The sequence below is a fragment of the Pongo abelii genome, chromosome 5 (assembly GCF_028885655.2).
Source record: "Pongo abelii isolate AG06213 chromosome 5, NHGRI_mPonAbe1-v2.0_pri, whole genome shotgun sequence".
In the NCBI taxonomy this organism is placed as follows: Eukaryota; Metazoa; Chordata; class Mammalia; order Primates; family Hominidae; genus Pongo; species Pongo abelii.
In genome coordinates this window covers 159454032-159468158 of record NC_071990.2, presented here as the reverse complement: position 1 = coordinate 159468158, position 14127 = coordinate 159454032, and the positions used below count along the sequence as shown (strand labels likewise).

The 14127-nt window shown below is 43.0% G+C and overlaps 1 protein-coding gene across 1 annotated transcript in view; it reads right to left on the bottom strand.

Moving 5' to 3' along the window:
* The window catches only part of LOC134761575 (uncharacterized), a 75308-nt gene that overhangs the window by 24047 nt on the left and 37134 nt on the right, over positions 1-14127 (bottom strand). Inside the window, exon 2 of the mRNA XM_063725073.1 lies at positions 7147-7359. Within this exon, the coding sequence (XP_063581143.1) occupies positions 7147-7282 (136 nt within the window). The 5' untranslated portion in view covers positions 7283-7359. The remainder of the gene's footprint in view (positions 1-7146; positions 7360-14127) is intronic.

Sequence of the window (14127 nt, the reverse complement as noted above, 5' to 3'; positions counted from 1 at the left end):
CTGTGTTGCTCACGCAGGCATCCATCCTAGCGTTCACCCCATAAATACTTCTCAGACACCCATTACCTGCTAGTCACTACACGTGTTGACAATACAGCTGTCACTCAGCCACAGTCCCACCCTCATGGGGCTTATCCAGGGGACATGGTGTCACCGTGTGCCCAATGACCCCAGCCAGAGCCTTCAGTCATCCTTACCCCTGACCTCTCCCACTTACCATTGTTTAGTTAGTAGATTTGATCTGTTCTTCTTCCTGCCCAACTCCGGAAGCCTCCCCTTCCTCTGCCCCCACCAGGACTGTCTTTTCTCCAGGCCCTTGTCATTTCACTCTGGGATCATCAGGAAGCTCCTCACTGCTCTCCTATCCCCAGACTTGCTGCTCTCGAATCCATTCTCCATGCTGCTAGAGTAATGATATTTCTGAAATCACATTTATGATATTGCCATTTCCCTGTATAATATTCTCCCAAACACCCTCATAGCATTCCATGTAACATCTATGCTCCTTGGCATGGTAGAAAAGGCCTTTTAGGTGACCTGGCCTCATCTGCTTCTTTTTTCTTTCTTTTCTTTTTCCTTCCTCCTTCCTTCCTTCCTCTCTCTTTTTCTTTCTTTCTTTCCTTCTTTCTTTCTCTTTCCTTCTTTCCTTCCTTCCTTCTTTCTTTTCTTTTCTTTTTTGACAGGGTCTTGCTCTGAAGACCTTGGAGGCTGGAGTGCAGCAGTGAGATCATACCTCACTGTAACTCTGAACTCCTGGGCTCAAATGATCCTCCTGCCTCAGCCTCCTGAGTAACTGGGACTACAGGCATGCACCACCATAGCCGGCTAATTTTTAATTTCTTTTTGTGGAGACGAGGTCCTGCTATGTTGCCCAAGCTACTCGAACTCCTGGCGTTCCCATCTGCTTCTTAGTCTTCTTGTCACCATTCTTCCTGAGACCTACGCTCCAGCTGTGGGGATGTTTCTCAGGCCTACCCCCTATGCTGGTGCCAACCCCTTCGCCCAGAATCCCTCCACCCGACGCCAGCCCTAGCCCCTATTCCCTTCTTTGATTGCCTGCTCCTTCTAGTCATCCTTCAAAGCTTGGTTCAGCTGCAAGCTTCCCAGTATGGCTGTGAAAGGGGCATTGCAAGGAGGTGGAGGGTGCCCTGTGCACATCTGTGGTTACTGTAGATTATGACAATTTTTTGGTACATAGTGATAAAATGAATGGTGTCACTGAGGTCATCAGCAGGGCGACTTCTGTCACTTCCTCCTGGAAATGTTCACTGGCCCTCCCAGTTTGCGTTGGGTGACTCTTCTCTGTCATGGCCATGTCATACCAAACTGTGACTGTTTATTAGTGTCCATGCTCTTTTGGGGATGAGCTCTTGAAGGAGAGGACCGTGTCCTTCCCTTCTGTGTACCTGGCACAAGAACTGATGGGCAGTCAGTGAAGTTTTGTTAAGTGAATGAGCGTGTCCCTGGTAACACAGTGCCGTGGATAAGGCCCCAGGATCCTGAGTTAGAATCCTGGTGCTGCCTCTCCCATGCAGGGTGACTTAGATACAGCACTCCACAAGTAGCCACTTCATGCAAAGAGTATGGGGCTCAAGTGAGAAAGTGGCTGCCAAGCACTGAGGGAATGCATGGTGACTCTTACAACGACTGAATATTTTTCAGTGCTGAAGCTGCTTCGGTGTTGTGCTTCCTAGTCCACTTTTCTGGACTCCCTCCCTCGGTTTGTTTATTATTATTTTAATCCTCCTGAGTTTTACTAGAGAGGCAGCACCATCTTGGTAAATATCTTAACTGTCAGCTCCTGGTCGGGGGAGGGGTGGAAGTTGAAGTGGAATTCAGTGCAGTGATGTGTGAGATAATGGAACACACAAACATTACAGCTAAAGTCAAACGGAAAGGCTGTCAGAATTAGCTGGATTCTCCAGGTGTCCTCTCCGCACCGGGGCTTGCGATCTGGCCCTCGGCCGCAGGTTGGCACAGCCTGCTTTGTTGCCGAGATGCCTGGCTTCCTCTCGCTCCTGCCCTCTGCTGGCCGGAATCAGATCCTTTCCCGCCTATTTGACTCTGTTGCCTCTGGGGATCCGCCTGGGGATCCACCTGCGTCTCGGGGGGCTTGGTTTTCTTTGCTTATTCACTTGCTTGCTGGAGTGTCTATTCCCTGCGTGCTGCGTTAGAAGCTATGGGGTACACAAGTGATGCTGGTCCTCAAAGTCCACCTTCAAGGAGCAAGAAATTTGGATAATCTTGGAGAAGCAGAAGCCAGGACCTCAATCTAGAACTCTGTGCCTGGAGCGATGAAGGAGTTATTGTCCCCAGACATGGCACACCAGATTGCAAATTTATAGACAGGGAATCATGCTTACGTAGCGCTTTGCAAATTTACAGAGCACCGAGACACACATTTTCCAATTTAACCCCCTTTTTTTTTTTTTTTTTTTTTTTTTTAGACAGAGTCTCACTCTGTTGCCCAGGCTGGAGTGCAGAGGAACAATCTCGGCTCACTGCAACCTCCACCTCCTGGGTTCAAGCAATCCTCCTGCCTCAGCCCCCCAAGTACCTGGGTCTACAGGCACTTGCCACCACACCCAGCCAATTTTTGTATTTTTTGTAGAGATGGGTTTCACCATGTTGCCCAGGCTTGTCTTGAACTCCTGACCTCAAGTGATCTGCCCACCTCAGCCTCCCAAAGTGTAGGGATTACAGGCATGAGCCACCATGCCTGGCTAATTTAACCTTTTCAAGCACACCAGTGAGGATGGTATTAATGAAATAAAATAGAAATTGTGTTGGGAGACTGACATTTACTGTCATCAGATGTGATTACTGGCAAACATCTTGTTAGTCAGCTGATGTTATGTCTCACCTCAAAGGACACACTTGAAAAGGAGTCTGGTTTCAAAGGAACACTGTGTGGTCTGACCCACACTGTCTTTCCGTAGCACCTGAACTTTCTGTCCCTGCCTCTCCAGCAATGTCTGAGAAGATCAAAGTCTAAGGAGACAGATGTGACTCCTGGAGAGGCATCCAATGGGTAGTTCTCCACTTCTGCCTTGCAACCATGATCCCAGAAATTCTGAAAGGGCACTTTTAGGATTAAAAGCATTTAGCTTCATTTCTTCCTTTGTAGGAATGGAAAATCAAAATCATTCTGAAGTGGTGGTTTCTTTTAAGATGCAAAACAACTCCTTTCAAGCCATTGCTTTTAAATCTCTCACATTCAAGCTGAAATCAGTGAGTGACAATGTCACAGTATAATCTGAGTGAGTTAAATCGAATAGTGGGAAAGTGGCTTTTTCTTTCTTTAATCTTTGAGAAAATAAGGCAAATTCTAAAATTATGCCCAACAGTCTATCAGTAGTCTTTGTTGTTCCACATGTTCAAAGAGAAATGTCTATAAACTCTCAGCTGGTATTTTTCTAACCTGGACGCATTCTCTTCCCTACCAGGAAGGGAGGAGTGACTAACATATGATGCTGAGAGAGGCCACTAGGAAAGAGATGGCTGAGAGGGAGAATTTCTCCCTGTGTCAGAGGCATGTGAACCAGAGCAACTCCATCTTGAATACGGAGCTGGGTAAAATGAGGCGGAGACCTACTGGGCTGCATTCTCAGACTGTTAAGGCATTCTCAGTCACAAGATGAGATAAGAGGTCAGCACAAGATGCGGATCATAAAGACCTTGCTGATAGAGCAGGTTGCAGTAAAGAAGCCGGCCCTATCTCACCAAGACCAAGATGGCCACGAGAGTGACCTCTGGTCGTCCTCACTGCTACACTCCCACCTGCACCAAGACAGTTTACAATTGCCATGGCAACATCAGGAAGTTACCCTGCGTGGTCTAAAAAGGGGAGACATGAAATTCACCCCTTGTTTAGCATATCATCAAGAAATAACCATAAAAATGGGCAACCAGCAGCCCTCAGGGCTGCTGTCTATGGAGTAGCCATTCTTTATTCCTTTACTTTCTTAATACACTTGCTTTCACTTTATTCTGTGGACTCACCCTGACTTCTTTCTTGCACAAGATCCAAGAACCCTCTCTTGGGATCTGGATTGGGACCCCTTTCCTGTAACACCTGCACTCTTATTCCGACCATAGTCTTGGATGCTTTGAGGTTGTGATAACTGCACAGGTGAGAGGGAGAGCCCTCACTCAGAAATTTTGCTCCTGAAACTCAGAGGCACAGGGCAGACTTAGGGTGTGCTCGTGTCCGCCCTCACAACATGCATGTTGCTCAGTTCATACAATGTGTGACGCACGTCAGACCCACTTTCAAGAAAGCACTTTTGTGTCTCAAGACAGGAAGCATCCAAAAAATGCAGACACTGTTAGTCGAGGACCCAACAGCCACCCGACTTCTTCCTTCCAATAGAATCCTCCTCTTGTCCAGGTTTCTATCCTATCTGTGCTTCCCATTTTCTGTCCTAGAAGTGAAACTGCCTTTGCAAAATTATGACTGAGACAGTGAAAGAGATCTAACTTAACCAACTCCATCTTGCTTCTCACCTCCAAGCTGCGTGTGTTCATTCCTGGGCGTAAGCTGAACTAACTTTGGGAGAAACTTAGTCTATAGTTTAAACAAAGACACTAATAGCTCTTTGTCAAAGCAGACCTCCTTCTTGCTTGGGGACTAGATTACCTTTGTAGGACTAACATTAGCCACAAGATTAGAAATTACGATTTAGGAGTCATGCAGCTGGAGGCTACAAGATTCTGACCCTCCCTAAACTGCTCCTAGAAATCAGTGCTTGAGATATTTTGCAGACCCTGCACTTGATGGATCAGCTGGCACCACCCCGATCAATAAACTGGCTCATCTGATCTTGTGGCCCCCACCCAGGAACTGACTCAGCACAAGACAGCTTCGAGTCCCCGTGATTTCATCTCTGACCAATCAGCACTCCTGGCTTACTGGCTTCCCCCCACCCACCAAGTTATCTTTAAAAACTCTGCTCCCCATTGATCAGGGAGACTGATATGAGTAATAATAAAACTCCAGTCTCCCACACAGCCGACTCTGCGTATATTAACTCTTTCTCTATTGCAATTCCCGTGTCTTGACAAATTGGCTCTGTCTAGGCAGCGGGGCAAGGTGAACCCCTCGGGAGGTTACAGAAGCAGAATCTTGATGACCCCAGGCAATTATGGTGGTCCCAGTGACTGGCTTAGGAGGGAATATGTGACCTGTTCTGGCCAATGAGACATTGGGGGAAATCTGGAGGCTTCTGGAAAGATTTTTTTCTCTTCCTTTGAAAATAGAGGGAAAAAAAAGACACAGATCCTTGTTCTCCTCTGGACTTAACCATGGCTGTTTTTAATCTTGGGATTTGGCAACCATGTTGTGATGATGAAAGGAAACAGCCCAAGGCAAAGTAAGTCTACTGAGTCTGGTAGACTGAAGAAATGTAAACAACTTGGATCCTTGAAGAAATGAAAGCACCTTTTTGAGTCACTGAATTAGCCCTGAAACTGCTCTACCTGCGACCTTCTTTTTATATGAGACTAAATCCCCTTGGTTAGACCATAATGAGTTAAATCTGAAAGCATGCTAAACAAGAATCCATAATTATCTATCATCTCTATTCGCAGCTGCTGTACTCCATCTTTTTTTTTTTTTTTTGCCACTAAAAAGAAAAGAAAACTATGGCAAGAACACTTGACATAAGATCTATCCTGTGTGGGGAAAAGAAAGAGAGATCAGACTGCTACTTTGTCTATGTAGAAAGAAGTAGACATAAGAGACTCCATTTTGTTTTGTACTAAGAAAAATTTTTCTGCCTTGAGATGCTGTTAATCTGTAACCCTACCCCCAACCCTGTGCTGGAAGAAACATGTGCTGTGTCGACTCAAGGTTTAATGGATTTAGGGCTATGCAGGATGTGCTTTGTTAAACAAATGCTTGAAGGCAGCATGCTTGTTAAAAGTCATCACCACTCCCTAATCTTAAGTACCCAGGGACACAAAACACTGCGGAGGGCCGCAGGGACCTCTGCCTAGGAAAGCCAGGTATTGTCCAAGGTTTCTCCCCATGTGATAGTCTGAAATATGGCCTCGTGGGAAGGGAAAGACGTGACCGTCCCTCAGCCCAACACCCGTAAAGGGTCTGTGCTGAGGAGGATTAGTAGAAGAGGAAGGCCTCTTTGCAGTTGAGATAAGAGGAAGGCATCTGTCTCCTGTTTGTCCCTGGGCAATGGAATGTCTCAGTGTAAAACCCAATTGTATATTCCATCTAATGAGATAGGAGAAAACCACTTTAGGGCTGGAGGTGAGACATGCTGGCAGCAATACTGCTCTTTAATGCACCGAGATGTTTATGTATGTGCACATCAAAGCACAGCACCTTTTTTTTTAACCTTGTTTATGACACAGACATTTGTTCACATGTTTTTCCTGCTGACCCTCTCCCCACTATTACCCTATTGTCCTGCCACATCCCCTTCTCTGAGACAGTAGAGATAATGATCAATAAATACTGAGGGGACTCAGAGACTGGTGCCAGCGCAGATCCTCCGTATGCTGAGTGCCGGTCCCCTGGGCCCACTTTTCTTTCTCTACACTTTGTCTCTGTGTCTCTTTCTTTTCTCAGTCTCTCGTCCCACCTGACGAGAAACACCCACAGGTATGGAGGGGCAGGCCACCCCTTCAATCCTGTTAATTGTTTTTTTTTTTTGAGACAAAAAGTCTCACTCTGTCACCCAGACTAGAGTGCAGTAGCGCGCTCTCGGCTCACTGCAATCTCCGCCTTCTGGGTTCAAGCGATTCTCCTGCCTTAACCTCCAGAGCAGCTGGGATTACAGGCATGTGACACCATGCCCAGCTAATTTTTGTATTTTTAGTAGAGACGAGGTTTCACTATGTTGGCCAGGCTGGTCTCGAACTCCTGACCGCAAGTGATCCACCCGCCTTGGCCTCCCAAAGTGCTGGGATTACAGGTGTGAGTCACCACGCCTGGCCCTGTTAAATTTTTAAGTGCACAATACAGTGTTAACTACAGGCACTGTGTTGTACAGGAGACCTCTAGAACTTATTCATTTAGTATAACTGAAACTATATTAATTGAATAACAATTTCCCACTTCCCCTCCCTACAGACCCTGACAACCACCATTCTGCTCTTTGTTCCTATGAATTTGAATATTTTAGATACCTCCTTTAAGTAGAATCATGCAGCATTTGTCTTTCTGTGTCTGGCTTATTTCACTTGGCATCTTGTTCCCAAGGCTCATCCATGTTGTCTCACATTGCAGGATTTCCTTCTTTTCTAAGGCAGAATAGTATTCCATTTATGTACACACCACATTTTCTTTACCCATTGTTGTACATTTAGGTTGTTTCCACATCTTGGCTATTGTGAATGGTGCTGCAATGAACATGGGAATGACAATATTTGAGATTCGGATTTTAATTTTTTTGGATAAAGACTAAATTGCTAGATTATATAGTAGTTCTAGTTTTAATTTTTTGAGAACCTCCTGATATGGTTTGGCTCTGTGTCCCCACCCAAATCTCATCTCGAACTGTACTCCCATAATTCCCACTTGTGGAAGGGACCCAGTGGGAGATAATTTGAATCATGGGGGTGGTTTTCTACATACTGTTCTCATGGTAGTGAATAAGTCTCACGAGATCTGATGGGTTTATCAGGGGTTTCTACTTTAGCATCTTCCTCATTTTCTCTTGCCGCCACCATGTAAGAAGTGCCTTTTACCTCCCACCATAATTCTGAGCCTCCCTAGCCATGTGGAACTGTAAGTCCAATGAAACCTCTTTTTCTTCCCAGTCTCTGGTATGTCTTTATCAGCCGTGTGAAAACGGACTAATACACCTCCATACCGTGTTCCATAGTGGCTGCACCATTTTGTATTCCTGCCAACAGCATATAAACCTTCCAATTTCTTCACATCCTCTCCAACACTTATTATCTTTTTAAAAAAATAACAGTCATTCTAACAGGTGTGAAGTGCTAGCTCATTGTGGTTTTGATTTGCATTTCCCTGATGATTAGTGGCATTGAACATCTTTCCATATGCCTGTTGGCCATTTGCATGTCTTCCTTGGAGAAATGTCTATTCAAGTCCTTTGCCTATTTTAAAATTGCATTATTAGGGTGTTTTTGTTTTTTTTTCTGTTGAGTTGTGGAAGTCTCTTATATGTTTTGGATATTAATCCTTTATCAGTTATATGGTTTGCAAACATTTTCTCCCATTCAACAGGTTGTCTCTTCACTCTGTTATTTCCTTTGCTGTTCAGAAGCCTTCTAGTCGGATGTATTCTCACTTGTCTATGTTTGTGTTTGTTGCCATATCCATGAAATCATTGCCAAGACCATGTCATAAAAGTTTTCCTCTATCTTTCTTCTAGGAGTTTTACAGTTTTGGGTTTTACATTTAAGTTTTTAATTCATTTGAGTTGATTTTTGTGTATGGTGTAAGATAAGGATACAATTTGCATGTGGATATCCAGTTTTACAAAACACCATTTGTTGTAGAGATTATCCTTTCTCCATTGTGGATTCTTGGCACCCTCATTGAATATCAGTTGACTGCACATGCATGGGTTTATTTCTGGTTTTCTGGTCAACATGTCTGTGTTTATGCCAATACCATACTGTTTTAATTATCAGAACTTTGTAATACATTTTGAAATTAGGAAGTGTGATGTCTCCAGCTAACATAGCTGGAGTTCTTTTTCAAGATTGATTGGCGTATTCAGGGTCTTTTGTATTTCCATATGAGTTTTAAAATTCTTTTCTATTTTTGTAGAAAATGCATTGGAATTTTGATAGGGATTACATTTAATTTATAGATCATTGTGGGTAGTTATGGACTTTTTTTTTTTTTTGAGACGGAGTCTTGCTCTGTCGCCCAGGTTGGAGAGCAGTGGCACTATCTCGGCTCAATGCAACCTCCGCCTCCTGGGTTCTACCGATTCTTCTGCCTCAGCCTCCCGAGTAGCTGGGACTACAGGTGCGCACCACCACGCCCAGCTATTTTTTGTATTTTTAGTAGAGACAGAGTTTCACCACATTGGCCAGGCTGGCCTTGAACTCCTGACCTCATGATCCACCCTCCTTGGCCTCCCAAAGTGCTGAGATTACAGGCGTGAGCCACTGCGCCTGGCCTGTTATGGACATTTTGACAATCGTAACTATTTCAATCCATGGACATTGATTGTCTTTCCATTTATTTGTGCCTACTATAATTTCTTTCATCAATGTTTTGTAGTTTTTAGTGTACAAGTCTTTCACCTCCTTAGTTAAGTTTATTCCTAAGTATTTTATTCTTTTTGATGTTATAGTAAATGGAAGTTTTTCCCCCTAATTTCCTTTTTTGGCCATATCAGTTCTTCTGCCCTTCATTTTAGCAGGAGTTAGTGGCTCGGTGCGGTGGCTCATGCCTGTAATCCCAGTATTTTAGGAAACCAAGGCAGGCGGATCACCTGAGGTCAGGAGTTTGAGACCAGCCTGGCCAACATGGTGAAACCCCATCTTTACTAAAAATACAAAAATTAGCCAGGCGTGGTGGCTGTAGTCCCAGCTACTCGGGAGGTGGAGGCAGGAGAATTGCTTGAACCCAGGTGGCAGAGGTTGCGGTAGCCAAGATCGTGCCACTGCACTTCAGCTTGGGTGACAGAGCAAGACTCTGTTTCAAAAAAAAAAAAAAGTTAGCACAATTGCCACTACTGACAGTAATACAGTAATTACTCCCATTACTTCAGCATATACTCTATGTGAGGTCAGTGCCAAGCCCTTGCATGTAATATCTTACTTAATTATTAAAATGATTCCATGAGGTAGGTTTCCTCATCCCATTTTATAGATGAGGAAACTGAGGCCCACAAAAGGTAAGTAATTTTCCCAAGGTCTCAGACTAGTAAGTTTCAAACCTAAGAGCCAAACCAGACCCTGACTGCACCCCATCACCCATCTCCCCGAACTCTCTCCCCATCTAACCATGGGAACAGCAGATATGCATGGGATAGAGACCTCTTCATGTGATGGTTTCACGGAATCAATATGCCAGTTCCCTCGGGGTTGTGAAATCTAATTTAGAACCCAAAGGTAATTGACTATATAAAATTCACTGCTTGACATGAATTCTCTTGTGAGTTTTATTTAACCTCTTTGTACTTTAGATTCTGTGAGGTTGTGACAGAGATTTTCCGCTACCTACTTCCTCAGGATGTAAGAAGGTAATTGAGATAATGTCTCTGAAAGCATTTTTCAATATTGAGAGGAAAGATACTATGGAGAGCCATGCTATTGTTACTGTGATTTTAATAACTCTTCCCAACTCTTAGGATGTTGATATTATAATGAAACATATTAATTTGTTGAAAATATTCTGCACAGCTCCTTAAACTCTCAGGAGAAAAGACTCTTTGAGAATGAAAATGAGAAATCAGATAAATTATCAGCTATAGGTAAAATATTCTTTTTTTTTTTTTTTTGATACAGAGTCTCGCTCTGTTGCCCAGGCTGGAGTGCAGTGGCATGATCTCAGCTCACTGCAACCTTCACCTCCCAGGTTCAAGTGATTCTCTTGCCTCAGCCTCTCGAGTAGCTGGGACTACAGGCGCACACCACCATGACCTGCTAATTTTTGTATTTTTAGTAGAGACGGGGTTTCGCTTTCTTGGCCAGGCTGGTCTCAAACTCCTGACCTTGTGATCCACCTGCCTTGGCCTCCCAAAGTGCTGGGATTACAAGCGTGAGCCACCACACCCAGCCTGGGTAAAATATTGTTTAGTGCTCAAAATGTTACATTGGACAGAAGATAAATTTGTTTTAAGTAAGGGGAAGTTCTCTTATTTTACATTGGCATTTGTAAAACAAGTAAGGTATAGACCCATTTTAAAGGAAATATTTCTCATAGATATCCAATGTTGACCTAAATTCTTTTTTATTATATTACTTAAATATGATCAAAACTAAAACTAGATACAGAGTCCTTATACTGGTAGATCTAATACAGTGATAAAACCAAGAAAAATCTACAAATTCTATAAAAACAAAATGAAAAAACTAATAAAATTCAGATTAATAACATGAATTTAATATGATGGATGATGTTGTTTTGTATTTAACAGAATAAAGAACAAAATTCTTATTTGGTTCTATGTTTAAGAGTTTTGATTCAATTCTCAGACTGCTTGGGTTCAAATCTCAACTCTGTCTCTTACCAGCTTGACAATGGGCAAGTTATTTAACCTCTCTTAGACTCAGTTTCCTAATTGGAAAATAATAATGGAACTCATCTCAAAGAGCCCTAGTAAAGATTAACATTGGTAACATCTATCAATTACTCAGCACAGTGCTTAGTACATAATAGGGGCTCAATAAACATTTGGTGTTATTAATAATATTGTTTTATTTAAAATGAATAAAAATAATTCATATTTTCCATAAGTATACTTTATATGGGATTAGTAATTTCATTGCTTTGTTTTTTAGTTCACGATGATTAAACGTTACGTTAATCAAATTCTGTTATGAGCAATTCTTGATAGCAAGTGTTTATGAGGTGTCACTTAGTAGCAGCACCAGGCTGCCTTATCACTTGAAGATAAGCTTATGTTGAGTCAGTATTGCAATATGCCTTGAATGAGTAGTTAATACAATGATTGCCAGAATTAATAGAAGAATAACTTTTCACAACATATTTACTCCTGTGCTTATGGCAAGCTGATATGAATGAAGATGGAACAGAAAGCTTGACTGCTGACACGGTTTGATAATCACTGAATTCTACTCTGTGCTTGTGATATCTCAGTTCCTCAAGTGCTTTTTAAAAAATGTGAACTATTCCTGCAAGAGACGATTTGTTCAAGCATGGCTAAGAGAGTAGACTGTTTTCATTCAGTGAAAATGTCTTGTGTGTTTGTGTGTGCATGTACACAGCCACATGCTTTGTCCAGATCCCTCTGGCCCCTTCCGTTCTGGTTTGTGTGGGGGCATTACTTTCTTGTAGGTGGGTTTTTATTCTTTGTCTTTGAGCAGGGGTCCTCAGTCTCGCGGCCACAGACCTGTACCAGTCCATGGCCTGTTAGGAACCAGGCTGCACAGCAGGAGGTGAGCAGTGGGCAAGCAAGCATTACCGCCACAGCTCTGCCTTCTGTCAGATCAGTTGTGCCATTAGATTCTCATGGGAGCTTGAACCCTATTGGGAACTGTGCCTGTGAAGGATCTAGGTTGTGTGCTCCTTATGAGAATCTCATGCCTGATGATCTGAGGTGGAAGTTTCATACCCTCTGACCCCACGACCCACCCTGTGGAAAAACAGCCTTCCACAAAACTGGTCCCTGGTGCCAAAAAGGTTGGGGACCACTGTCTTAGGGAATATACTTGCTCAGGCTTCATGCTTCAAATCACAGTCTTTCCTAACTTTTTTGTTGTTTTGAGATAAAGTCTTGCCTTGTCACCCAGACTGTCTTTCCTGATTTTAATTGTAAGAGTCTGGCTCCCTCCAAAAAGCTCTGCAGAAATGTCTGCCACTTATTCTGTACCCCCTGCAAAGACTTCTTCCTCTCTTTCTGGCCAGGCTCCCCCTCCATCTCTGTCTTGCCCCAGGATAAGGATGGGAGGGTGTCTGGTTGCTCTCCATTTGGCTGGAAGAGTAACTTCCTGAAAACAGAGTACTCCATTGGGCAGAAATATGGCCCCTTGATATTTAATATTTGAGGACAGAAAGAAGTCTTCTGCCTGGCGATGGAAGCGCAGGATCATTAACTGTTAACTACTTTATGCCCAGCATCCTGTAGGCTACAGACTGCCCAACTTAACTGTTTTATACACTTACATTTTAATGTTTTTTTTTTAAAGGGAAAACAACTTGTGTCATAAATATATGCAAGCTCAATCTTTGAACACCTGAACTTTTATGAAAAATGCTCTTCACATGTTGCAAGGCTTCACAAAAGAATTATGCAGAAATGGATAACTAATTGTAAATTTTAAGTAACTTCCAGTTCGTTTTGTATTCCCATTGGTCCACTTGACTAGTCCTAACAACAACAAAAAAGTCACTTCCAGGACATTTGATTCCTGGAGTTCTATCTGCAGGATGCCATTGATTAATTCCAACATTCTAAATGTTTTTTACTGATTCCTGTTTTGGATTCTATATTTGTCTTTTTGTGTTAATATGTATACGAGAACCAAAATTCCAGGGATAGCGGATTTTAATGAAGAATAACAGAGCATTTATGTAATGTGTTTACACAACAGGATTGAAAATTTTTCTCTAAATTTATTTCTTTCCACGCTTTCACATACATAACTGGAGAAGAGAAGAAAGACATTTTGGATCCAGGTAGCACTTTCAGGAGCTCTTAGGGTGGAGCAGTTCTCAGTTTGAGAAGCCAGGATGGGCATCTGACCACGGACACACAGTGCCTGCGTTTTTCACCTGCTTTTCCCTTTTATAAGTAAATCTTTCGTATTCTTGTCCTTGGGCTCATTAAAAGAAGAAAAACATGAAGTCTTTCAGTGGTTTGCTCTTTCTTGGCTCAGGAACGTGAAATTTAAGGCAAAAAATCACCCTGGGCAGAATGGAAATGCCAAACTTTCCAAGTCAACTTTTCCTGGGTTAAAATCAAACAGGGCCATGAAGGCTCCACAAATTACAGAGGGGCAACAACAATGTCATTTAATACACGGGAAAGGGTTCCGTGCCTGCAGGGGAGTTTATTAGGTTTGGATTTGAGAGAAGAGAACAAAGCAAAACACAAAAACCCAGGCCTGGACTTTCAGTGTAGCCATGAGTGACTTCCTTCCCTGCTGGTGCCACAGCCTTTATCAACACGTGGCTATTACGATGATGATCACTGCTACTAACTGGGCACCTCTTGAATACCAGGTTCTTGACATGTAGAATTTCTACATCTCACAATAACCTAGCAAAAAAAAAGGTGATTTTATTGCTGTTTTGTAGATGAGTGTGACAGGGGCTCAGGGAGGTCTGTAGCTTATCCAAATCACATAGCCAGTAAATAGTAAAATTGGGCTTTGAATTTAGCTCCGCTTGACTCCAAAACACACTCTTTTCCTATCTACCCTTCTTCCTTTGCTTATTGTAGAGGTCCCCATCCTCCTTAAAGTTAGAAAGGGCTGGGTGCGGTGGCTCACCCT